The sequence below is a fragment of the Delphinapterus leucas genome, chromosome 3, assembly GCF_059928025.1.
Source record: "Delphinapterus leucas isolate spDelLeu-1000000601 "Yukka" chromosome 3, BTC_Dleu_Yukka2, whole genome shotgun sequence".
In the NCBI taxonomy this organism is placed as follows: Eukaryota; Metazoa; Chordata; class Mammalia; order Artiodactyla; family Monodontidae; genus Delphinapterus; species Delphinapterus leucas.
Genome location: NC_143131.1, coordinates 134,088,803 through 134,115,917, shown reverse-complemented (window position 1 = coordinate 134,115,917; position 27,115 = coordinate 134,088,803). Strand labels below are relative to the sequence as shown.

At 41.5% G+C, this 27,115-nt stretch overlaps 1 protein-coding gene across 2 annotated transcripts in view; it reads right to left on the bottom strand.

Annotated features, from left to right (window-relative positions):
* Positions 1-5,540: 5,540 nt before the first annotated feature.
* Positions 5,541-27,115, bottom strand: part of ITK (IL2 inducible T cell kinase) — a 66,518-nt gene continuing 44,943 nt past the window's right edge. For both annotated transcript variants that reach the window (XM_022590241.3, XM_022590242.3), the window contains exons 9-17: positions 19,909-19,991; positions 18,732-18,865; positions 18,270-18,344; positions 16,466-16,637; positions 15,854-16,070; positions 14,874-14,938; positions 14,665-14,783; positions 11,328-11,485; positions 5,541-8,147 (exon numbers count right to left, since the gene is read on the bottom strand). In XM_022590241.3, coding sequence (XP_022445949.2) covers positions 8,076-8,147; positions 11,328-11,485; positions 14,665-14,783; positions 14,874-14,938; positions 15,854-16,070; positions 16,466-16,637; positions 18,270-18,344; positions 18,732-18,865; positions 19,909-19,991 — 1,095 coding nt within the window. In that variant the 3' untranslated portion in view covers positions 5,541-8,075. The remainder of the gene's footprint in view (positions 8,148-11,327; positions 11,486-14,664; positions 14,784-14,873; positions 14,939-15,853; positions 16,071-16,465; positions 16,638-18,269; positions 18,345-18,731; positions 18,866-19,908; positions 19,992-27,115) is intronic.

Sequence of the window (27,115 nt, the reverse complement as noted above, 5' to 3'; positions counted from 1 at the left end):
ATGATACAAACAGATGTAGAGATATACTGTGTTCCTAGATTGGAAGAATCAACATTGTGAAAATGACTATACTACCCAAAGCAATCTACAGATTCAATGCAATCCCTATCAAACTACCAATGGCATTTTTTACAGAACTAGAACAAAAAAATTCACAATTTATGTGGAAACACAAAAGACCCCGAATAACTAAAGCAATCTTTAGAGAGAAAAACGGGCCTGGAGGACTCAGGCTCCCTGACTTCAGACTATACTACAAAGCTACAGTAATCAAGACAGTATGGTACTGGCACAAAAACAGAAACATAGCTCAATGGAACAGGATAGAAAGCCCAGAGATAAACCCACACACATATGGTCACCTTATTTTTGATACAGGAGGCAAGAATATACATGAGAAAGGACAGCCTTTTCAATAAGTGGTGCTGGGGAAACTGGACAACTACATGTAAAAGAATGAAATTAGAACACTCCCTAACACCATACACAAAAATAAACTCAAAATGGATTAAAGACCTAAATGTAAGGCCAGATACTATAAAACTCTTAGAGGAAAACATAGGCAGAACCCTCTATGACAAACATCACAGCAAGATCCTTTTTGACCCAACTCCTAGAGAAATGGCAATAGAAACAAAAATAAACAAATGGGACCTAATGAAACTTAAAAGCTTTTGCACAGCAAAGGAAACCATAAACAAGATGAAAAGACAACCCTCAGAATGGGAGAAAATATTTACAAAAGAAGCAACTGACAAAGGATTAATCTCCAAAATTTACAAACAGCTCATGCAGGTCAATATCAAAAAAAAAAAAAATCCCAATCCCAAAATGGGCAGAAGACCTAAATAGACATTTCTCCAAAGAAGATATACAGATTGCTAAGAAATACATGAAAGGTTGCTCAACATCACTAATCATTAGAGAAATGCAAATCAAAACTACAATGTGGTATCACCTCACACCAGTCAGAATGACCATCGTCAAAAAATCTACAAACAATAAATGCTGAAGAGGGTGTGGAGAAAAGGAGCCCTCTTGCACTGTTGGTGGGAATGTAAATGATACAGCCACTATGGAGAACAGTATGGAGGTTCTTTACAAAACTAAAAACAGGACTACCATACAACCCAGCAATCCCACTACTGGGCATATACCTGGAGAAAACCATAATTCAAAAAGAGACATGTACCACGATGTTCATGGCAGCACTATTTACAATAGCCAGGACATGTAAGCAACGTAACTGTCCATCCACAGATGAATGGATAAAGAAGATGTGACACATATATACAATGGAATATTACTCAGCCATAAAAAGAAACGAAATTGAGTTATCTGTAGTGAGGTGGATGGACCTAGAATCTGTTATACAGAGTGAAGTAAGTCAGAAAAAGAAAAACAAATACCGTATGCTAACACATATATATGGAATCTAAAAAGAAAAAGAAAAAAGGTTCTGAAGAACCTAGGGGCAGACTAGGAATAAAGATGCAGACATAGGGAATGAACTTGAGGACACAGGGATTTGGAAGGGTAAGCTGGGACGAAGTGAGAGAGTGGCATGGACATATATACACTACCAAATGTAAAATAGATAGCTAGTGGGAAGCAGTCACATAGCTCAGGGAGATCAGCTCAGTGCTTTGTGACCACCTAGAGGGGTGGGGTAGGGAGGGTGGGAGGGAGACACAAAAGGGAGGGGATATGGTGATATATGTATATGTATAGCTGATTCACTTTGTTATAAAGCAGAAACTAACACACCATTGTAAAACAATTATACTCCAATAAAGATGTTTTAAAAAATGGGAGCTTTTATTGTTTTTATTATTATTACCATGGTTTGAATTTGGGCGTGGTATTTAGGAAGAATGCAGTACTTGGAATAAGATCTGAGTTCTATTCTCACTTGTGTTGAGTTGCTCTACAACCTCAGCATGCTGTGTTTCACTTCCCTTTTCTGTCAAGTGAGACCCCGTCACCCACCCTTCCATGTCAAAGCTGCTGGAGAGGTCAAACATCACCTTAAATGGGAAAGAGCTTTGAGATATACACAACAGAAAAGCAAGTAAATGTTTGTATAGCTTGTCTCAGCTTATAGACATTTGTAGTCAAAATGAGTCTGAGAAAATGAAAAGGGATCAGGAACTCCTTGTTAGCTCTAGATGGTAGAGCGGGGTGTGGGTAGATGTGAACCTGGAGGGTGAGGAACCATAATCTACTAGGTTCCTTTAACTGATTCTCCAGCACCTGCTGGCTTTGGGCCCCAACGTTCCCACTCCTAACATCCAATTAATGCAAGGGAAGAAGGTGGAATAAGATGTGTTTTTATGCATGCTGGTTTCTCTGGCCTGAAACGTTCTTCCAGACCTTCCCTTCCTTAGGAACTCCCATTTACCCTTTAAGACACAGCTGAAATATCACTTCCTCTCTGAAGCCCTCCCTGCTTCCTTGGGTATTTTCACTGTGTGCTCTCACTGGATCGTGACCATTGCTCCATCAGATGACCTACAGCAGTGCTTTGCAATCACAGTTGATTCTCATCATTCAGTGGTTATGTTTAATAAAGTCGCCTGATTTACCCATAACCTTGTTTTATGCACATTTCTGTTCAAAAACACCTTGTTTCGTATGTATTGTGGCTTCATTAACATTGAACTCACAGTCAACAGAACTATAACTCATGCTGAGTGAAATTCATCTAACACATGTTTTCCTTGTAAGATACATCACAGCCTTCTTACACGAGACAGCATCTCAGCTCTATGCTTGAGGGTCACTTTAAAGAGCAAAAGGACCAATAAAATGTACACAAGTGCAAAAAAATTGGCACTAAATAGACCTCAAGAAGGACACTAGTTTATGGTATGAGCTGAAACGAGAAGGCAGGGCCTTGCCTTGTTCGACCTCAGCTGGGAATGTGCCTGTAGAGTGACAAATTTTTCTCTGCTCTGGGCATGGGCGTGTCATAAATGACTGTGAAAGGCCTGCAAGAATTGACTTTGGGGTTACAGATAGATTTTAGTGAGCAGGCAGTTTGCAAGTATAAAGTCTGCAAAGCATAAATCAACTGTATTTATTTATGTGTTGGACTTTTTTACTAGCCTGAGGCTTCTTACAGAAAGGTTGGCATGTGTACTGGATATCTTCTCTCTCTTTTTTTTTTACATTTATTTATTTTATTTTTGGCTACATTGGTCTTTGTTGCTGTGCATGGGCTTTTCTCTAGTTGTGGCGAGCCAGGGATACTCTTCGTTGTGGTGCGCGGGCTTCTCATTGCGGTGGCTTCTCTTTGTTGCGGAGCACGGGCTCTAGGCGCCCAGGCTTCAGTAGTCATGGCTCGCGGGCTCTAGAGCGCAGGCTCAGTAGTTGTGGCACACAGGCTTAGTGGCTCCGCGGCATGTGGGATCTTCTCGGACCAGGGCTCAAACCCGTGTCCGCTGCATCGGCAGGCGGATTCTTAACCACTGTGCCATCAGGGAAGCCCTGGATATCTTCTCTTGCTCCTCCAGACCTACTTCACTCTTCTCACCCTGCTCCTGCCCCTGCAGACTGATCCTCTACTAGGATTTCTTCGTCCTCTGGCTTCCAGCTGGGTTCGGCCAACAAGAAACCCCAGCAGTTGATGGGGGGAAGGGAGGAGAGTGGGGCCAGCATATTTATTCCACAGCCTCCTCCTTGTGTTGCTGCCTTGGGCTTCCTCTGTTTCTCACTAAATGTGCTGTCCTCTCGAGGCACCTTTCTCCAGCTGACTCTCTGCTTCCACAAGCAAGGGACCACTCCCGTTCCTCATTTCTTTGGGCCTAGGCGTGGTAACTGTTCCTTGGCTGTTCTTTCCCTATGTACTACTTACTATGGTTCTTCTAAACCCACACTGTGTTAAACAGTCCTTTTGAAATAGGCTTGCCTTGAATTATCTTAATTTGACTGTGATGTGTTTGGTCCTCAACTGATATCCTATTCATCGTATACACCTGACACAGTGCCAAGTAATAGCAGGTGAATGGTAACAAATGATCTCTAAAACTCCTCCTAACAGTATCTGTATGATTCAGTTATCCCAGAAACCAACTACTCATGATGACTTGGGAAGAAATGCAGAGTCACTGAAGACACACTCACACACACACACACACACACACTCTGCCCATCTGGCTGAATGGGGTATGTTCTGCCTTTTCCTGAGTTTGGTGGTCTTGTGTGTTGGGAGGTTCCAGGCAGAGTAGGATCTGCAGGATAAATGCTCTCTGAGAAACCGATCTGTTCATCCATCCTGCTCTAGAAGCTTCCTCTGTGGGTCATTTGCCAGGGGGAGTCAAGCCCAGAGGTGAGTCCCACAAAGGACTGTGTGGAAGCCACAGGCTTTCTCACTGGTACCTGATGGTCCTCTGGGTGCGTGAGCTGGCTCCAGCAGTGGATGTGGGCATTTGGTGAACTGAAAGGTACAGGGAGAGCTCAATACACCCAAACTATAATAACCCAGCCCTTATTTCACTGGGATTTTAAGAGGGAGAACAGCTGTGCCTTGCTGTCCAACTGTGGCTTAAGAGCTCCGAATTACAGTCTCCACATGTCACCCACATAGCAGATGACAGAATGAGTATGAACAATAATTTGGTACTAGGAGCAAGTCAGAAATCATCTCCAGATTGGTTTATCTTTCACCAGCTTTCCCTCTCTCAAATCCACTCTCCACACTGCTGCCAGAATATATTTTTAAACACAAATTTGACCTTCTCTCCTTGTTCAATGACATTTTTCCTCTCTACAACTACAGTTCCAACATTTTTTGTGTTTTAAGATCTAAGTCCTTGTCTACACACACACACACACACACACACACACACACCCTTTGCCCCAGCAATGGTAAACTGATAATAGCTTCCCCATATGTTTTGTTTCCTCTATCCCTCTACCTGGAAAGTATTTCTGCCCATTGGCTTGCCTAAAAAAAGCATAATTCATCTTCAAAACTGAGTCAGAGACGATATCTTCTGTGACAGTGCTTCCCAAACTTTAATGTGCAGATGATCACCTGTAGATCTTGTTAAAATGTAGATTCTCATTCAGTGGATCTCAGGGTGGAGAGAGAATTTGCATTTCTCACAAGCTAGTAATGCTGCTGTTGCTGGTCCGGGGACCACACTTTCAGTAGCAGGTTTCTAAGAAGTTTCCACTGATGTCGCCCTTTGCCCAATAGGTTCCATCACTTTTTCTCAGCTCTTCTCTGCTTTGACCTTATTTCTGTTGTTGCTCTAATTGCTGTATTATAATTTTACTTGTTTATTTGTCTGCCTTCCCAACCATACCTGGAGTTTCTTAAAAGTAAAGACTGTGTCTTTTTCATCTTTGTTTCTGCAGCACTCAGTGCAGCATATCAGAGATCACAGGAAGCATTTGATATTTACTTGGTGAAACAATGTTGAACGATGTATAGTCTTTATTTGTCTGTGGAATGTGAAACTATGTAACCATTATTATTTATGGAAAACTTTTGGTTGTCTGACGTTGGGATAAGTATGGACCCAGGCTATACATACCCTATTTACTAAAATGCACAGCTTTATTTGCTAGACCCAACCTTTAACTTGGTGTGATTTACAAAGCATAAGAGATATTTGTAACATTTTAATTGTGAACATTAGCAATCACTGTACACTAATAAATATTCAATCTATCCAAATATAAATACATAGTCTCAAAAGGGCACAATGCAAAATCTATAAAATGCATCTAGAACTAAAACTTTGCATAGGGGAATTCCCTGTGAGCACATGGCACCGTTTTCAAAATGTGAGAAGGAAAAAAAAAAGCCAAAAACCAAACAGGCAGAAGTCTATTTTGCAGGACACTGAGAGGTAACCTCGTGACACATGTTAAGTTAAATCCTCAATGATTCTGAGCTTGAACAAGATAATACCATGTAAGGGAGAATTTTTCTAAACCATACCACAGAAATCAGTCAATTCTGATGTTTTCCTTCTAGGCTGGATGTTCCCGAAATCATCTCTAATTAAAGGTTCCAAAAAAGAATGTACAAAATGCCAAAAAAGTAAACAGGGATGATTTTGGATAAGTTGAGAAATATCATCTTCTAAATGATAGTTTTTTTTTGAAGCTACCAGTTTCGCAATAATTATACTTAAAAGTTGTACATCTGCATCTTCAGCCGGTCAAAATATCACATGATTTTTTAGAAAGAGCTGATTTCAACACCATCCAAAAAGAGTTTTCCCTGAATGCTGTATGAAAATTAAATCTCTCTTACATCAAGGAATACCCTTCCCCAGAAAGTGTCCAAGAAGACCGCAGCCGGCTCAAAGCTGAAGTGATAATTCAAGGAAGTATTTATACTTCTGCAGGAGAATCTTTTAAAGCTGCTTTGAAGCTCATCTACAAGTTGCCTCATGCAATATGACTCTGGTGGGTTGAGTGAATCAAAGGGCTAATTACTCCTTTAGTAACTCCAACGTCATTAACTCTGATGAAGGTGAGGATACAGATGAGGAAAAAAAGATCCTATTCCAAGTTGGAGGGCTATACCGCCAGCCACCCTGGTCTATGCAGGAGCAGCTTTACTTGCTGATGGTGCTGTGTTGGCTTCTTTATTGGCTCTCTAGGACTTTCCCCTCTACTGTACTTACCTCCTCAGCAATCCCTTTCACCCTCAGTAGAAGGCAGTGTTGAATAAAAATAGAGAAACTCTGCATTGCAGTCAGACAGAGGTGGGCTGTATTCTTCCTAGCTCTGTCACTTCAGGCCGGTGTCCAAGCTTTTCAAAGCCTAAGTTCCATTATCTGTAAAATGGGAATAATAATAATATCTCACTGCACTGGTGTGAACTCAGGGTGAACTGAGATTCTGCAGTTAAGGCTTGTAGCTCAGTACATATTCATTTTGCATATTCAAGTGCTCAATCAACAGTAGGCATCCTTGCGCATCTTGGAAGCCCCCCACTCGGTGCCTGACTCAGTTTCCATCCAGATGGCTTGAACAAGAACAGACCTCTTACTCCTCTCTTAGAAACTGGGGAGACTTGGAAGTCTCAACCTTAAAGTTGCAAATCTCTAGGGCCTAAACCAGCTTCAGTTTCTCTGCCAGGCCACACTCCCCAGCACAAGTCTGCACTCTGTTGATGAGGATAAAAGAATGCAGAGAGGGGACTGATTCCTGGAGGTCTCAGTAAGTCAGTGTTTACGGAAGCCATGATTTCCTCCCAGGATGCCTGTGGAAGCATTCGGCACAGAAGGGGACTCAGAGTCACTTGCTTGGCTTGGTAGTAAAGACGAGCATCCAAGTGGTTACAACCTAAGGCCTTTTCCTGTACCAGGTGTTTCCACCATCTGATGCCCTCTTTCTGCCCAGACACCAGATACCCAATACACCAGCGGTGAGATCAGAATTGTTCACCCCAGTCCATTATGCTCCCTTCAAGGAGAGAGGTGGCAGTGTACTCTATGAGTAAAACCTCATAAAGCTGCTTCTCAGAATATCCGGCCTCTAATGTGAGCAGCTGTTCCATCATCCTCTAAGGCAGGAAGCTGTGGTTGACAGCATCACAGAGGCAGAGCTTACTCTTTGTGACTTTAATTAACTCACTAGTTCTCCTTGAAAAAGAGTCATGCTCCTTGTTCATCTTGCCCCATATCCTGGGATTCTGTGTTGTCAGGTCAAATAAAAAATCCCTTGACCATGAACTTCAGGTCCATGTTTAAAATAACAATAAGGGTAATAATCCAGGGTCCTGCCCCATCTCTCCCTTTCTCTAAGAAGTGCAAGAAATGTTGCTTGAAAGCTGTCGATTGAGGTTTGCGCTCCACACAAGATAAGAGGCTGGAGGAAGGGTACAGACTGCTCTGGCCCTGCTCCCAGTTCAGTGGCTGAGCCTCCTGCCTGTGGCCTGGTGCCCGCCTCTATCAGGCCGCTGCCTCCGTGGCAGCTTAGGGACTGGCGCCACAGGCCAGTTGCCTCTGAGGAGTCCTGGGATGGTGGCAGCTTTTAATGCTCTGTGGTGGGAAGACCTCCTTGCCCCACTCAGGATCTGCAGCCCATGGCCTGGCACTGAGTCTCTTTTAAAGTCCCGATTCTGCAATTTCAGCCAGTTGACTCAAGAGTCTGGAGAAAGGTGGCCGGTCTTCTGGTTTCTAGAGAGGGAAGAAAAGAACTCTGTGATTTCCTTGTACTTGTGTGTCATAGCTAATTCCAAAGCAAACCAGAGTTAAACAGCAATCCCCTCTGCTGAGTTTTAAATATGCTTCTATACATATTGTATTTGAGGCCATTATGTCTTAGTTGTTAACAGCAGGTATTTTGGAATCATATGGCCTGCTTTGGAATCACAGCTTTTCTACTCATTAGCTGTGTGACCTTTGAACAGGTTACTTAACCTTTTTGAACCTCAGTTTTGTCATCTGTAAAATGGGGATAATAATACTATCAATCTCATAAGATTGTTGTGAGAATTAAATAAAATTGTATATAAAAATGCAACATAAAATAAGCACTCAGTAAGACTAAAAAAGAAAATATTTAGGTATAAATCTCATAAAATATGTACAGGGTCTATTTTAGGAAAAATATAAAATTCTAAAGATAGAAATCAAAGGAGAGCTAAATATATCAAGAAATATTCCATGTTCGTGGTTAGGAAGACTTGCTATTGTTAAGATGTCATTTCTTTTCAACTTGATGTATGGATTCAACACAATCACAAGAATCCCAGCAAGTTATTTTGTAGATACTGACAAACCAACTCTAAACTCCATATGGAAAGGCCAAAGATTCAGAATAGCCAACACAATACTGAAGAAGAACAAGTTTGGAGGACTGATACTTCCTGACTTCAAGACTTACTATAAAGCTATAGTAATCAAGAGAGCATGGTATTGGTGAAAGAATAGACAAATAGGTCAATGGAATAGAGTTGGGATCCCAGAAATAGACCCACACAAATGCAGTCAAATCTTTGACAGAGGAGCAAAGGCAATTCAATGGAGCAAGGGTAGTCTTTTCAACAAACGGTTCTAGAGCAATTGGACATCCACATGCAATACAATGACTCTAGACACAGACCTGACACTCTTCACAAAAACTAACTCAAAATGGATCATAGAACTAAATGTAAAATGCAAAACTTATAAGACATCTAGAAGATAACATAGGAGAAAATCTGGGTGACCTTGGGTTTGGCAATGAGTTTTTAGATACAACACAAAAAGCATGATTCATAAAAGAAAAAAATTGATGTTGAACTTTGTTAAAATTAACAACCTCTGCTCAGTAAAAGACTTCTGTTCTGTAAAAGGCACTGTTAAGTGAAAGAAAAGATAAGCCATAGGCTGGGAGAAAATGTTTTTAAAACATATCTGATAAAGGATTTATATCCAAAATATGCAAAGACCTCTTAAAACTCAAAAGCAAGAAAACAAATAACCCTATTAAAAAATGGGCAAAGATCTAAGCAGTTACCTCATTTAAAAAGGTATACAAATGGAAAATACACATATGAAAAGATGCTCAACATCATATGTTAGGAATTTGCAAATTAAAATAACAATGAGATACCACTATATTCTTATTAAGATGGCTAAAATCAAAGCACTGACAACGCCAAATGCTGGTGAGGATGTGGAGCAACAGGAACTCTCATTGCTGGTGGGAATGTGAAAATGGTAGCCATTTTGGAAGACAGTCTGGCAGTTTCTTACAAGGCTAAACATTTTCGTATGATAGTGTTATGAAACTATTCATTTCATATGATCCAGGAATCACACCGCTAGATATTTACCCAATTGAGCTACAAATCTATGTCCATCTAAAAACTTGCACACAAATGTTTATAGCAGCTTTATTCATAACTGCCCAAAACTGGAAGCCACCAAGATGTCCTTCAGTAGGTGAATGGATAAACAAACTATGGTATATCCATACAATGGAAATATTATTCAGTGATAAAAAGAAGTGAGCTTTCAAGCCATGAAAAGACATGGATGAATCTTAAATGCATAGTTCTAAATGGAAGAAGCCAATCTGAAAAGGCTACATACTGTATGATTCAACTATGTGACATTCTGGCAAAGGCAGAACTTGGACAATAAAAAGATCAATGGTTTCCAGGGATTTGGGAAGAAGAGGGGAAGGGATAAATAGGTGAAGCACAGTGCATTTAAAGGCCGTGACACTATTCTGTATGATACTATAATGGTAGATACATGATATACATTTGTCAAAACTCAGAGAACTGTACAAAAAAAGCAGTGAACCTTAATGTAAAACATGGACTTTAGTTAATAATAATGTATCAGTGGTGGTAGAATAATTGTAACAAATGTACCACACTAATGCAAAATGTTATTTATAGGGGAGAACTCTCTGCACTGTTTGCTCAAATTTTCTATAAACCTAAAACTTCTAAACAAAAATTTTAAAAATTAATAAAAATTTAAAAAAGAAAAAAGTACTAAATGTCAGCTATCATAATTGTTATGGTATTTAATCCTTGAGAAGTGGACTAGATTTGTTTTGTACCCTTCTTTATGTCTTTATGGTTTATTTCTTTGTTTCTGATGACAAAAGCTCTATGAACTTACAGAGCAAACATTATTTAATTATCTTACAGTAAGAAAAAGGAGGTTCAGAGAATGGCCCATGATTAATGATTAAGAAATGATAAAACTGAGATAAAACCCAAGTATCCTAAACTTTTTAAATCCCCCCTGTTACCCTTCCATGATCCGAATTTGTGTTAATTCTCTATTCAGCAACTTTCAACTGTGGTTGAAATTTAAAATTTGCTAACTCACCCAAGGACATCTAACATTCATGCTGATGTGGCTTAAGGCATAGCCTGCCACCCAAGGATAACTGAGATGTCTGGGAGGGTGCAGAGTAATTGGCTCCCATTCTGAATTGTTGTATGAATAAAATGAATTTTAATTCAGTCATTTTAATAGTTTCACAGCACCAGTGAACTTCTGTTTACCAGTTTATAGAACTAACTTCATGTATATTTAATGGTTTTATGATGTTACAGATGCTTTTTTTCTCAAAAAAATTGACATAGGCCTTCCCCACTCTTCCTTTCTGACGGTATATTGATGGCTTGTGACATTATATTACAAATCAAATAACATTTAAGGTCCCTGCCAGCTCTTCTAGGGATGAGTAACTCCTTTAGTTAATAGATGCTCAACGTCACTTTCTTGCTAATCTATTTTGTCATCCCTACTGCCTCATCCTCTGAGAGGGTTCCTTTCTTCAGGGATGGGGGCAGACCCTGCAATTGCAGATTATAATGGGGGGGGGGAACCACTTCCTTTACTGACCTCTTTCCAGCAATGATTCATGATTTGGTAGATATGTGAGGAGGCCAGTCGAGGCTTGTATAACCGAAATCCAGTGGTGATGTCTTCCACCACTTCTGAGTTGCTTCGGTTTTCATACGGGATTTTGCCTTCACTGAAGACTTCCCACATCAGCACACCTATGAGAAATGGCGAATCGAAACAGCTAGTGATAAAGTTCCTAAATAGCGAACAAACCAACTTACCTCTAGAAATCACAGACTCCTTGACATTAAGATTCAAGTCCCTACCTCCAGAAAGTACAATATCAAAAGCCACCTGAGGCTTATTAGGCCTGTGCTATTTCTAAAGAGCAATTTCCCTACCTTTCTAGTGGTGAAGAATGTTCAAGCTCAGCGCTTTGTTATATCTAACTCAAATGCTACTACTAAAAGTTGCAGGCGATGTAAACTCAAATGTCTACACATGATATAGATGAATGGGGTGGATGAGGTCTGCATAATAGGGACTAGGGAGGACTGTGAAAAACTGGAGGTCAAAAATTCTGTCCCCAAAGGGGCAGCTGTGATTTAGCTCCAGCCGGCATAGGGCACATGGGAATGAGGGCTCTGAATTGCCACATTTTCTGATTTTTTAAAGATAAGTCATAAATTGGGAGTTTTAAAATATAAACTCAATTTGATTTAAAAGAAATACTGTGTTAACCAAGCAAAAATCTTTAGGTTGTCCATTTTTGACCTCCGATTTAATCCCTTTTCCTTTTTTGCCCTCAGTAGAAATGTCACACCCAGCTTTATTATGTACTCATCTATTCATAGGTTGTCAGAGTGGGAACAGAGCTTGCAGATCACCTAATCCAGTGGTTTTCAAAGCATAGTCCAGAGATCCTGAGGGCAGAGTTTTCCAAAGTATGATCCCTAAAACATCTGAAGTTTTGAAAAATCATCTCAGAAATTTGTTCCAATGGCAGATCCTGGGCCCTAGCCCAGACAACTGGATTAGAATTTCTAAGGGATCCTCAGAAATGCCTCAGGAGTTTTGGAAATTCAGTAAATAAGACCAATTAGTACCACAAGATGCCAGGATTTCTGGTGAGATTTCTTTGGAAAATGGGGGAAAGCTGGCTGGAAAACAATTGCTTTCATGCAAACCTTGTGATGCATTGAGGAACTGAGTAAGGCCCAAAGAGGTTAGTTGACTTGTTTAAAATAGTGCAGTTCATACATATGGAATCTAAAAAAAAAAAAAAAAAAAGGCTCTGAAGAACCTAGGGGCAAGACAGGAATAAAGACGCAGACGTAGGGAATGGACTTGAGGTCATGGGGAAGGGGAAGGGGAAGGGGAAGCTGAGACGAAGTGAGAGAATGGCATTGACATATAAACACTACCAGATGTAAAACAGCTAGTGGGAAGCAGCTGCGCAGCACAGGGAGATCAGCTCATGCTTTGTGACCACCTAGAGGGGTGGGATAGGGAGGGTGGGAGGGAGACGCAAGAAGGAGGGGATATGGGGATATCTGTATACCTATAGCTGATTCACTTTGTTATACAGCAGCAACTAACACAACAATGTAAAGCAATTATACTCCAATAAAGATGTTAAAAAAAATAGTGCAGTTAATTAGGGGAAAAACCTCAAAATGCGTGACAAAGCCCAGTGGCCTTGAGGCAGGCAAAAGCTCTCCTCCATCCAGGTTTCTGTTTCTCAGGTTTGCCACCCCAGTTTTCTCACCCCTCTATTCTGCTTCCATCGGTCAATCTCATCTTTAGACACTTCAGATGACATATCCTAGGAAGGGATGGACTTTAGCTCAACCCTCTAATTATAAGATGCAGCAGCAAAGTCCTAGGCTGACAACCTGTGGCAGAATAAACCCCATTCCGAGTCAGCAGGTGAATGCGACAAAGTGGCCCTGGCTGCAAACATCTCTTTATGGGCTTGATGCAGCATGACCCGCCGTACCGATAGAGAGTGGCCACATATCAGCCATACCCTTCCTAGTTATATGCGCTGGGGAAAAGAGAATGTGAGGTTGCTCAAGCGCAGTTTGTTTTCTTCTAAGTTCATTCTGTACCTTAAATTTGACTAACAAAGTCATAGTTAGGCCTGTTGAACAGGGTAACTACTTTAAGGAACAATTCAGAAGGACTCAAAATCAAAAATCACTTGGTCGTTGGAAATGGATATTCTAAAATGCTGGAGAAGATTAGTTAGTTCTCCTCGTAAGAGATTTAATTAGTCATCTTTTCCCTGGTTTCTACTACTAGTCAATATATTTGGCAAACTTTCCCTTCACATAGAATGACAACATCAAACTCCAAACTATTCCTGTCCGAAGTAGAATCCTTCTTACAATCCAAGTCAAAGAGGTTGTCCAGTATAGTTTTCTGTATACATTAATATGCAAAAACTATGGCTTAGAAAGACATGACACATCCAGCAAGAATATTTAGTACTTCTTGCCACACCGGCATCATTCATTTTGTCGTTTCATTCTTGCCCATTTGCACTTATAAGAAATTCTAATTCCTTACCATGGCCTGCCGATTTCATTGCCTACTGTTCTCCCACTAAGTCAGTACCTCTTTTCTTTGGACACACCAAGCTTTGGCACTTGCCGCTTCCTTTGTTAGAGACACTGTTCCCTGGACCTTCAAATGGAGACAGCTCCGTCTCATCATTCAGCTCTCTGCTCAACAGTCACCTCCTCAGAGAGGCCTTCCCGGACCCTGCTATTTAAAACAGACCCTCCCTCCCTTCCAGTTACTCTCTTTCCCATTACTCTTTTGTTTTATTCATAGCACTTACCGCTACCTGACTTTATCTTATACACATATTTGTTAGCTTGTTTGCATGATTGTTACTGTCTCCCCTTACAACTTGGCTCCAAGAGAATAGGAGCCTTTTCTATCCTATGTACCACTGCTTTGTGAGCACCTAAATTAGCTCCTAGCATGTAGTAGATGCTCAATAAATCGTTGTTGAATGAATGGGTAAAATACTTTATTGAGAGTTAAATGTGGGAATAAATGTGAGAATAAATATAATGTTGGAAAAAACATGATCCTTGCTCTCAAGGGCTCATATGCTAATCTCCTGGCTCCAGCTTTTGATATCACAGCAGCTATCACCAGCATCCTGTTTTTGCTTTTATTTTTGCCCCTATTTCAAAAATGTCCAAGAATAGATGCAATAATGAGGGCCCCTTCATTCCTTTCAGAGCTGTTTGTACAGACTCTCAGTGGGACGCCCTCACCATCCAGTGTTCAGGGCAAGTAAGGCTGCCTGAATTTGACAAATAAAACAGTTGGCCCACAGTCCCAGGTCATGTGGGAGTGGGGCCAGAATGACACTTACCAAATGACCACACATCCGACTTGCTGCTATAGCGACTGAAAGAGAAGACTTCCGGGGATGCCCACTTCACCGGGAATTTGGTGCCTGAGGAACTGGTGTACTGGTCATCAAGGACGAACCTGGGGAGAGAGTGGAGAGAGATCGTCTGAGTGTCCTGGTGGCCTGCATCCCATTCCTGAGACTTTGCCGGCACCACAGGTCCGTATTACCTTGTCATCCCAAAGTCGGACACCTTGATGACTTGGTTTTCTCCAACCAGACAATTCCGGGCAGCCTGGAGCAGAGACAGGCAAACGAAAGGGAAAGGAAAACTTGGTGGGTAATCAGTAATTAAGGAGTCTCCTATAATCACAGTCCTTTGCTTTTCCATGTGCTGCTGTGCAGAAGCAATGAGGAGCTTCACAAATGCTAGTTAAGCTTCACTAGTGCCTGATGGAAAGTTGTATGTTAAAATCCTTTATCAGGATGAGTAAATCTGGTCTTTCATCTTCATTCCTGGGATCCTAATCAGAAGAAAAATCCATGGTGTTGTGTAACCAACTGTAAACTCCAGTGCAACCTGATGTTAACCTCAGGGATGATATGAAGAAGCTGTCACCCATTTGACTAAAATAAGAATGTGTTGAAGTTGCTAATTCTCTTAAAACTATTCCTCAGTAGGGATGGTACATGGTCCCTAATTCGATTGGAAGAGCCCTTACCAAGAAAAGACCCATGAGTCTCAAATTTTAATGTGCCTGCAAATCCCATGGGGGGACATGTTAAAATGAATATTCCCAAACCTCAACCCCCAGAAATTCTGAGGATGGTTCTAGGATCACCCCAATGTGATCCTGGTAGATCCTTGGATAACATTTTGAGAAACATGTGCTTGTCAATTTCTTTCATTTTACCAAGAGGAAAAGGAGGCACAGAGAGGTTAAAAAGGAGAGGCTGTTAGCTTTATTTAGAAAGAATGTAAACTCCAACTCAGAGGGTGAAAGTCAGAGGTGGGGCTGGAAATAGAGCCCAGATCTGAGTCCCATGAGGACATCCCACAGTGGGTGGAGGAAGGAAGAAGTTGAGAGAGGAAGGAAGAGGGCTTATGCCTTGTTATTGATTCATGCATTCCCAGTCTCCGTAGCTCTAATTTCAGTGGGACATGTGCCTTCACCCTGGACCTGTAGGGTTTTGCCCTACGCCCTCTTACCAGGTCTCTGTGGATGACACACGCCTCTTCCAGGTAGGCCATGCCCTCACACACGTCCAGGCACATGCCCAGCAGGGTCTCGGCAGCAAAGAGCCCCCGCTGGCTGCGCAGGTAATCTGACAGGCAGCCGTGTTCCATGAACTCAAACACCAGGCAGATGGGGGCTTGCTCCAGGCACACTCCATAGAGCTGGACCAGCTTGGGGTGAGAGAGTTTCCTGGAGAAAAATGGCAAGGGGTGAGATGGTCTAAGTTTAGTCTCCCAAAAATACACTCCCTCCCCCAAACAAAAATGTCTCATTGAGCTGAGACCTGAAGAATGCAGGGACTCAGCTGGTGTACGCGAGAATGAACGAAGGCCAGTGTGGTTGGCATGTCATGGAACCAGAGGAAAGATGGGCAGGAGATGAGATTGGGGCGCGGGCAGGGCCAGACCATGGTGGGCCTTTTAGACCACAGTGAGGAGCTTGGAGTTATTCTCCATACCATGGGAAGCCATCGCTGGACTTGAGCAGGGAGGTGGCACAAGATGGCATCAGAATGGTATTCAAAGAGCATAGCACAGAACATCCTTCCCAAGGTATCTCTGCATACTCTTGTCTTGGCCACTCACATCATGACTTCAGCCTCCTCGACGAAGTCCTCTTCTGACATAGCTCCTTCCTGAATGGTTTTGATGGCCACCTTGTCCCTGTTGAGCCAGTAGCCAAGATGCACCAACCCAAACTGCCCGCTGCCAATCTCCTGCACAAAAGTGAGCTCTGAGGGATCAATCACCCATTTCCCTGGAAGAGAAAGAGTTTTCCAGAGTTGGCAAGCAGTAGATATGAAGTATAGGACTCCCAGGAGGCTATATAGCCCTATACAGAATGTTAGCCTATTGTTAATATAACTCAAAGATGGCAAATGGTATAAGCCTGTATACTTAGAACTATAGATAGATAAAAGTATCTTTTTTCCCAAATAATAACATAGAATATGTATTGAAAGCCATGAAAAATGTGCATGGGGACGATTACATGGAAAGAGAAAGGAGGATGGCATTAGTTGAGATATTAAAGAAAGTCAATGACAGGGTTCTAAGGCCCCAACCATTTCCTATACCTGATTGAAAAATTTTTATTGTCATTTTTCACATAGAGCAAGTTTTATTTGAACTGGTCATTCGTTCATTCATTCATCCATCAAGAGTATCCATTATGTACATAGCACTTGCTAGGCCTTAGCAGGGGTTAGGGGTAAGGTGGTGGATTCCAAGAGGACTGGTACAGAGGTGCAAGCCAGCACACAGTCTCGCACATAGGTAGGCTTTCAATAAATGCTCAAAAAAAGAATAAAAGGGATCCGAGTCTCAATTTTCACACTGGCAAAAATGAGTGGGTTCGTAAAATACTCTCTGGGCTTCCATCCAGCATGGGCACATTCGGATTTCACAGGCATTAGAATTATCTTATTTTTATAAGGAGGCTGAGGGGCATTAACCTTTCCTGATGCTTGGTCTAGTACCATAAACAGTTCAGTTTCTATCTCTTTGAGGCACAGACTCAACAGAAAACAGTACCGAGCACCTAATGTGTGCAGATATGGTGCTGGTTAGGGGTGGAGAGCCCACACACTGTTCCTCAAAGTATCACCCTCTAACCCCTGTGTCAAAATCACCTAGGGCACTTGTTGAAAAGGCAACCCCAGGACCCCACTGTCTGGGACTGTGTTTTGGTAAACGTTGGGTCGGGGCTGGAAGTCAACACTTTTCTTAAGCATCCTATGTAACTCTGATGCACAGTGAAGCTTGAGAACCACCAATCTAGAAGATATAAAATGAAAGGTACACCAGCCTTCTCCTCGACCAGGACAGTTTGGACCAGGGGATGCAGGCAGAAAATCACAAGTGGGTGAAACAGTTCCATAGGACAAGAAGGAATAGTAGCGCCTATGGCCCTAGAGATGCATGCCCTGCCTAAAAGCTTTCAAACAAATTTAACACAGTGCTATGCAGACAGACATTTCTGAATGCTGCTAGCTTACAGCACTTGCAATGGACCCATACCTAACAAACTAGATGATACAGAAGTTCTAGAAAATATGCAAGAACACAGTACTGTAGCACTGGTTCCTAATATTTTTTTCTAATAGCATTTAGCAGAGTGCTCTGTACAAAGTAAGTGCTCAGTAAACACTTCATTGATGAACTGTCATCTAAAACCAATAGACATTGATTTGACCTAGATAAATGTGCATACGTATAGATGTAATCTTACACACATTGTAAATGTTCATTTGTGCACACCATCTCCAGATATACAGTGTACCTGTTTAATGATCATTTTACGTCTGGGGAAGTCCATTCAGAATTTACCCCAGACCTCTAGGGATGTGAGTTAGTGCAAATGAATAACATTCCCAAATGCACTGCTTACCATATCTCAGCCCTGCCGTGACCGGGGCTTTCTGCCTCCAGGAACTAACTGGATACCGGAGTCTAGTGACTAGGCCTGGGTTGATTACAAAGTGAAAGGCAGTCATTAGAGTTTTACCATAGCAACCATCCAAGTCAAATCACCAGGAAAAAATATAATCCAATGCAAAAGCTATTTTTATTCTGGAAAACAAATTCCAAAGCCCAATCACTGATATTACATCTTCCCTGAGAAGAGGTATAATGTCACAGGTGGGCAGGTGGTGAAATCTCATGATTCCAGCAGCAGAATTTGCTAATGAAGAATATGTTATATAATCAAATATTTGGCATCCTTTTCTATTTGTATAGTTATTATTTATGGTCAGTTTGTCTGAGACGAAGAAATCCAGCTGGGTGTTTGTCACTTTTCTCCAAGTTCCCCTGTGAGGGTCCCCCTCTGGCCTTGTCCCTTAGAACTCACCTCCTCCATTGTGTTGGTGATAATTGACGAGGAGAGGGATGGAATCAAACACGTACTTTTCAGCCACGTAATATCGCTTGGGGTTGTCATTTGTTTCTTTGATGTGATAGTGCTTTATACAGGGGTTGTTCTCACTTAAACAAATGAAACATAAATGCAGTGATTATTAAAAGGCAATGTTTAGAGACAGAAATGTCTACTGGTAGCAGATTCCTATTAGCTTTGTTTTTTGCCCTCTCACATGGATGGCAGATATATTTCAACTTGTGTGTCAGTCTTGACAGGCTGGCCTTGGGTGCTGTATTAAGAAGGACTCTGAGGCTGCATCTGGACTCAGGATTGGTGCCATGATGGATTGGTGATGTTTCTTCCAAAACCTCAAAATGGACAATCGTCTTGTATGTGCTACATGTTTGCCTTCCCTGCTGTGTGGATTTAACTAATCTTCAGCATATGTTAAGGAAGCATCTTGGCCCCTTCGTACTTATTTGGCTTTGTATAGCAGAGTTATCATAGCAGCCCTGACTGCTATCCTTAGAAAGGGCTGCTTGCAAGACTGGCCCTTGGCTGGCTTCTGAGAACTTAGATTTCAGGAGGACTCTCACCATTCTCTAACTGATAAGGATGGCTCCCTATACCTAAATTGTTTGTATAAACAATGTGGCTTATGCTCAATGCTTGCTTTTCTCCTGGGAGTCTGGAATTTTGCTATGTGCTAGGCAGAGGGTACCCAGGTGACCAGCCCCCAGTGAAAGGATCTGTAAGGTTCTGGAATGTAGTAAGGACTCAATAAATGGTGGATAATTTTATTAGCAGAGCCAGAACTAGAATTCATATTTTCTCATTTGCAGTCAAAAGTATCTTTTCTGTTATTCTTTGGATTAAATTATAAATGCATCAAATACAGGACCAGGTATTTATTTCTTTAGAGCTTTGCACTCAGGGATGCCAACTGGGAAGTCAACCTGGCATCCGGCCCTAGCTCTGTCACTTTCTAGGTAAGTGACTTCAGTTATGTTCTTAATCTCCCTAGCCTTGTTTTTCTCAGAGCGATCAGGGAAACACAGTATTTCTAGGGCCTCCTCTAACTCTTGCACTGTCTGACATTCCTGTGTGTGGCTCATCGCTCACCCACCTCAGGACTGTCTCTCCCCACTTTGCTGAGTTAGCACCATACCTTACAATGGCCTTGGTGAAAACAGACACAGTGTATGTCCCTGGAGTCCTGGAATCTCGTACCATGAAGGCTCCTTCTTTGCCCTGGAAGGGTTAGAAACAATGGAAAATCAGCGATCCCAGGAAACCAAGCTCATGCATCCAGCTTCACTTTCTTGCCTGTGAAAGGAGGAAATACTGTAGGCCAGCTTGGCACAGAGCAGTCTTTCAGCTATAATGGCTACCGTTTCATTCATTCATTCCAGAGACGTTTCTTGAGCTCCTACCCATGGTTCCAAGACTATTCTAGTGATGACATAAACAGTAAACGGAGGCAAACAGACACAAGCTCTGCCCTCTAGGAGCTCATTACAGATATTGCCCAGCCCTCACCACAACATTGCAGTCTAGATGTTATTATCTTTAATTTCCTGATGAGGATACTGAGTGCTGCAGAGCTGAAGTGACTCTCTCACGACCTACAATTATAGGTGGCAGACCTGGGATTTGAATGTGGCACGTGAGCAAAACCTTTGCTCATTCTACTAGTCCGTGGTGCCTCCATTCAACAAACGTTAGAAGCCACTTCTCTGTTCCCCACAAGGGCACAAAGCTTCTGTCTTGGAAGCTTCATCACTTTCTTAATGGGAATATATTTTGTAGGCCCTTTCTCAAGTGCTGGTTTTGCTGCAGGGCAAAAGGAGAAAGAACACGAAGCTGCTGGTTGCATGAGGGAAGTGGAGAGAAGGGGAAGCCCCCCAAATATACCCTTCACCCCACTGACAATTTTGCCAGTGCTGATGAAATAAGTACTAACAAACGGGGGAGACCAGTTTTTTCAGTCCTGGTAGGAACCTGAAAGTCTTAACTCTGTTGTTTGAGTACTTTGTGTCTAAGGCTCTGTTCCTACCCACCTGTCAATCTGTGCTGGTGATTTTTGCAAAATCTGTTGCTATGGTTTGCTTAACTTAGACACACTAAGGGCCGTAAGTGAAAGCCAGAGAGAGAGGAACCTCATGTGGTGGGCATACACTTGTTGTATATGGAGCAAAATATACACAGTTTAGAACCTCTTCCACCCCTTAATCCCAGAGGTGGGTCATCTACACATACAAATAATACACAGATGGCCATGCTAATTGTTTGCATCCTAGAATTTCAGGGTTAGAAAAGACCTTTTAGAAGAACCTAGAAAGGTTCTCTAGCCCAGGGTTATCCCAACCTCAGTACTATAGATGTTTGGGGGGCAGTAATTCTTTGTCATGGGGGCTGCCCTGTCATCGTAGGATGTTTAGCAGCATCCCTGGCCTCTATCAACTGGCTGCCAGACATTGTCACATGTTCCCTGGGGGACAAAATCACCCCTGGTTGGGAACCACTGATCTGGCCTAACTCCCTAAACCCCTGTGCCCCAAACTGTTGGTGATCACAATCACTTGAAGAATCTAAAGCACAGAACAAGACAAAACAAAACAACGGCTACGAGCAGTTTACCATGCTCCCCCCCCACACCGCCTCCCCATACCTACACACTTGGAATCTCCAGGACTGAGGCCCTGGGACCTGAACTTTTAAAAGCTTATGGACATCCAGATTTGGTCTCCACTGACTCAACTGAAAATGCATTTCTTATTTATAACAGTCCTGAAGAGTAGTCCCTGTCGTCTGAAAGAGCACTAATAGTTAGAAAGTTCATCCTCATGTAGACACGTAACCTGCTTCCTCTGACTTGGCCCTAAACCCGCAGAGGGGAATTTTGGGGGGGATGGTTCGCCCTTACATCATTGTGCATTCTTGCCAAACTTAGAGGTTACCACAACAACTTTGTGAGACTCCCCAAACTCTTCTTCTCTCTGCTGGGAGATTCAAGAGTCTATTTTGAAATTTGAGGGAAGCAGAGGGTAGGGGAGTTGGATGAAGGTGGTCAAAAGGTACACATTTCCAGTTATAAGATATATTCTGGGGATGTAATGTACAGCATGGTGACTGCAGTTAACAATACCATATAGTATATTTGAAAGTTGCTCAGAGTAGATCTTAAAAGTTCTCATCACAAGAAAAAAAATTGTAACTATGTATAGAGATGGATGTTAACTAAAATTGTATTAATCATTTTACAATATATACATAAATCAAATCATTATGTGGCACATCTTCAAATTATACAATGTTATAGGTCAATTATATCTCACTAAAACTGGAAAAAGAAAGGAAGAAATTCAAAGCTGAGACCTGAATCTTCAGGTCTCTGTTGTCCACCCTTGACCTTCCTTTCTCAAGGTTGTGAGCTAGGGCTGCCCTAGCTGTTGCCTGAAAGCGGGGAAAGAATTGAGGAAAATACAGAAAGCTGCTACATTTCTTTTTCTAAGATGTCATAGTACTCTAGGACAGTCCTAGTATTCTGCCTTTGTACACACAGAATTTACTTTAATGATTTTGTATTTCATGAATTTGTTGAAATTTAAGAAAACGAGTTGTCCATCTTTCTGGACCAATAGTACAACCTTATGCCCATAGTTAGCCTCCCACATTCTCTACAGTGTGCTCTGTTCATGACCTTGGACATGGTGAGGACAACGGAGAACTAACCAGATTCTTATTTTCGTCTTCTCAGATATGAATGTAAACTGTTTATCCAGTGCAATAGTAAACACCCTTCTAACTTTTGCATGCAAATCGCCCTTTTAAAAAACTTGATTTTCCAAAACTTAGATTTTCCCCCCTTTGGGGTCAGTAGTTTATTCAGTTTCTGAAGTAAAGGTGGTCTATGTGACACCAAAAACTCCCAGATTAGTTCATTAGATTTTAAAATAGCTTTTGAAGCCTAATTTAGAGAACTTGAAATTCTCCTCTTTTAAGTGTACAAATCAGTGATTTTTATCAAAATCACAGAGTTGTATAACCATCACCAGAATATAATTTTAGAATATTTCATCACTCCCAAAAGACACCTCAGTACCATTTGCACCCCTGCCACACTAATATGACTTCTCTATAGATTTGCCTATTCTAGAAATTTCATGTAAATGAAATCATATAATATGTGGTCTCTTATGACGGGATTCTTACTCTTAGCATATTGTTTACAAGGTTCATCAAGTTGTAGCATGTATCAGTACTCCATTCCTTTTTATGGCTGCATAATATTCCATTGTATGGATTACACCACATTTTGTTTATCTGTTCATCAATTGCTGGGCATTGGGGTTGTTTCAACCTTTGGCTGTTGTGAATAATGAATTTGTGTCTGGCTTCTTCTACTCAACATCATGTTTGTGATATTCATCCATGTATTACATGTACCATCACTTGTCTTCAAAATTTCTCCCCTTTTGCCAAATATCGAAGCTTTTGCTCTTGCCTCACTGAAATGTGATGGGTTAAGTTCAAGACAGGAAGAAACTAAACTTTAGTCGAGGCAGATATTATCTACATATGTAACTTATTCTAAAGGGAAGAAACATAGACCAAAAAGACCCCAAGTCTATCAACTATCTGTGAAGAAGGGAGTGGTAATGTCTCTTTTATTTAATCAAGAATGTTTTGTTGTTTTATTCTTTCAAAGAAACCATTATTATTATTTTTTAATTTGTGATTAGAGAGGGGCCCAACTGTTAACAAGAGTAAACTGATCCAAAGACATCAGACAAAGTAGAGGTAAAGTTTTCAGTCAGCTCTGCCGAGGACGGGAGGCTGGCAGAGCTCTTCCTCCGTTGTAGTTGCTCTAGGTGGCATTCAGTGCTGGTGACAGGAAACTCTGGTTTAGGGCTGAGGCGGCGCAGGGTTCTGAGGAAAAGGAGGCATCCGGCATGTGCCTTATCACCTACTTCCTGCAAGGGGCTCAGAGGAAGTCACAACCACCAAGAACGGTGGAGTCTAAAGGGTCTCTGCTCCTGTCATTGCCATGCATAGGGGCACTGATCTGTGCGATGCAGCCAGGGTAGGTCGGGGAGGGGGCTTGTTCCCACGGGATATCGACAAGGTCTCACTTTACCTTTTACTATTTTATCTAGAAAAATAAAGATGTAACAATAGAAAAAATATCATGCCAAGGGAGTAAAATACACGGATGGGAAGTATAGGGATGGGAGAATAGAACTTAACTCATATATTCCCTTACTAACTGTGTGTGCGTGCATGTGTGTATGTGTATGTGTGCGTGTGTGTGTGTGTGTGTGTGTAAGAAGCATCCCTGCTCTAGTCCAGGCTATGCCACTGATTTACACTCAGTTTACTCCCCTGTAGCACAAAGGGGATGGACCAGATGTTCTTTAAAAGGAATTCTAACTCAGTCTATAATTCTGTCAATACAGATGTTTCCTGATTAAATGTAGGAGCTTCAGTTTTCTCAGTTGTAAAATGACTTTTGTAAGATGCTTGGGAGAATTAAAGTGCATAAAACAGTTCCTGGAATATAATACCAGAACAAGGACTATTGGGACTATCATTAGATGTTATTATCACATGCTATGGTATATACCGTCTGTTAGAAGTATTAATGCCATTGTCTGCTTTCATCTGAGACATGTTGACTGTTAGGAATTTACTCCTTTCTTTCTGTCCATATGATTTGAAGGGCACCTTGCAGAAGATAATCTTGCTACACAGGGTAGGTTATTGTGAAAAAGATGGACTGATAACTTATAGCTTGTTCACACTGCATTATAATTTAAGAGTGTCTCTGACAGATAGCCACTCTTCATTCTGGAGGTGGTTCATTTCTTTTCTTGAAAAAATCCTGGTATGGAGTCAGTACTGTATCTTTAATAACATCTTAGAATCATGTTAATATGATAAACCAATGTCTTAGATAAGGCTTCTGCCCAAAATTCAGGCCACCCAACATATGCAATGCTGTAAAGTATAGAGTACCTGCTTGCAAGGAATTCACCCTCTACCTAAATGTGTTACGACAGAAGAGAGACTGCTGAGGTCCAAGGCTGAGTGAAAACAGAGCCACTGGAGATGTCATGACATTGCACCACAAGGGTTCATAGGTGTGGAAAAACCACATTCCACAGCTTGTGGGAGGGAAAGCATGAGTGGCTTCTTAGAGGAGGTGCTATCCGAAGAATTGATAGGACACAATAGGAGATATTTTCTGTGGTTCCCAAACTTGGGTAAGACCCAGAATCACCTGGGTACCACTTCCTAAGTTTCTGACTGGTGAGGGCTGGAGTACTGGAGTTTGTATTTTTTAAAAGCTCCCCAATGATGCTCATGATTAGCCAGCTTCTCCTACAGCATGTTTGTTAATTTAAAAACACTTCTTAAGCATTTGCTGTATTCATTCACTCAATAAGTATTCATTGAGCAACTACGTTATCATAGGTACAGTTCTGGGGTCCTGTGTACAGCAGGAACAAGGTAAAGGGTTTATATTCTAGTGGAGAAATATGCATGGGGCAGTATATCAGGAGATTTCGTTAATAAAAATAAAATAAATCCATTTTTGGTCAATAATAATGAATCAATCAATCTTTTAAGGGTCCTATAATTGTTAGATAAGGAGACACTAAATTCACCCCTGAAACAATTCAGCTGATGTTTCAAAAATCGTACAATATAGGGACCCACTGAAGTTTGCCCTTATATTACCTAAGGAGGCAAAGAGGATTTGGTGAAGTAGTCTAGAATATTAATAAGGAGGAATGTTTCAACTGCCCTAGCAAGTATTTGTGTCTCCAAAGAACTACTATAAAATAGAAATCATCTTTTGCTAATCATTAATGTGGGCTGTTTTAGGTGCTCCATGGGCAATACTTCATTAACCAATGTGGGATTGAAAATAACAAAACTGCACTTGTTTAAACTCAGTATAATTCTTATTTAATTATAAGTTCTTTTTGGTTAATTTAATAATTTATTATGTTATCCAGTAACATAGGTGCTGAGTGGGCCACATATGCATCACAAGTTTGACTTGAAAAGATATAGATTCCCACAAACTAACCCTGGAGAGTCTGATTCTGTAGGTCTGGGCTTGGGATCTGGGAGTCTATAGTTTTAAAAATTTCCCAGTGATTCTAATGTATATCATTCTAATAATGATATTGGGAACGACAGGAAATAATTAAGTGTGGAGTCGAGGTGGAACCAAGGAGAAACCAGAGTCTAGTAATGACTCAGCTTAATTCCTCTTCCTCCATGAAATCTTTCTAATTCTTCTAGAATATTCTCAGAACTCTGAGGCCACTGAAAGCCTGCTCCATATGCTCAGTTTTTCTTAGATTATCCTCTGTTTCTTCAGAGTTTGTCTTGTTTCTCAATAGAGTCTAAAGCTTATTGAGATCAAAGACCCTGTCTCAAGTATCTCTATGCGCTTAGATCTGTGCTCAGCAACATGGTAAGGTATGTGAGTTTATACTGAGAAATCCTAATAAATGAAATGGTGCAGACGTCATAAAGGCAACAGATGCTGATTGAGACGGCTGACATCATACAAACTGCCTGTTTTGCATCTGTCACTGGTAAACACAAATAGTCTTTTGGAAAATCCACAAACAACTGGACTTGCCCTCTTTGATGAGAACAAAACTGCCCAAGGGCAGAGCATCTCACCTTGTCCTCTTTGCCAGCTGCCTGCTCACCGGCAACTTAACCAAAGGAGAAAAAGTTCACTGCTCCAAAATATGACTGTGGGCTCTCCTCCCGTCTCGATTTCCTCTCATAGAAATTATATGTTTGCCTTTGATAGAATGAATCAATCTATCATCAGTTTCCCTTGTGCAAAAGTAAAATTAATCAACTATATGCCTTTAGATTATTCTTTGACAATATTCATCATCCCTCCACCTCCCATCGCAGACTTTCATTCCCTACCTGATATCTGCCCAGGTCTCCTTCTCTAAGCTCACCTCTAGCCACTGTCCAAACTGGTAATGCTTACCGGTTTGGGTGATCAACTGTCCCAGTTTGTCTGGGACTGAGGTGTGGGGGCTCTGGGGCCATAGGACTCTCAGTTTTAAAACTGGAACAGTTCCAGGCAAACCAGGATGAGTTGGTCACTCCAGCTTCATTCCATCCAGGAGAGGTTTGCAGTTTAAGATTCTTAAAGATAGGAAATACCTTCAAACCATAACTGGGAAATGGCAGGAACATGAAATGGCAGGAACAGGGCTAGCATTTTGGCATGGAGAGACTGATGCCTCCATCAACCCAGGCCTACTGTTCACTAGTCTCACTGTTGAGGCTTGTGTTGGGCGCTGGTCATTAACATCATGTGAATA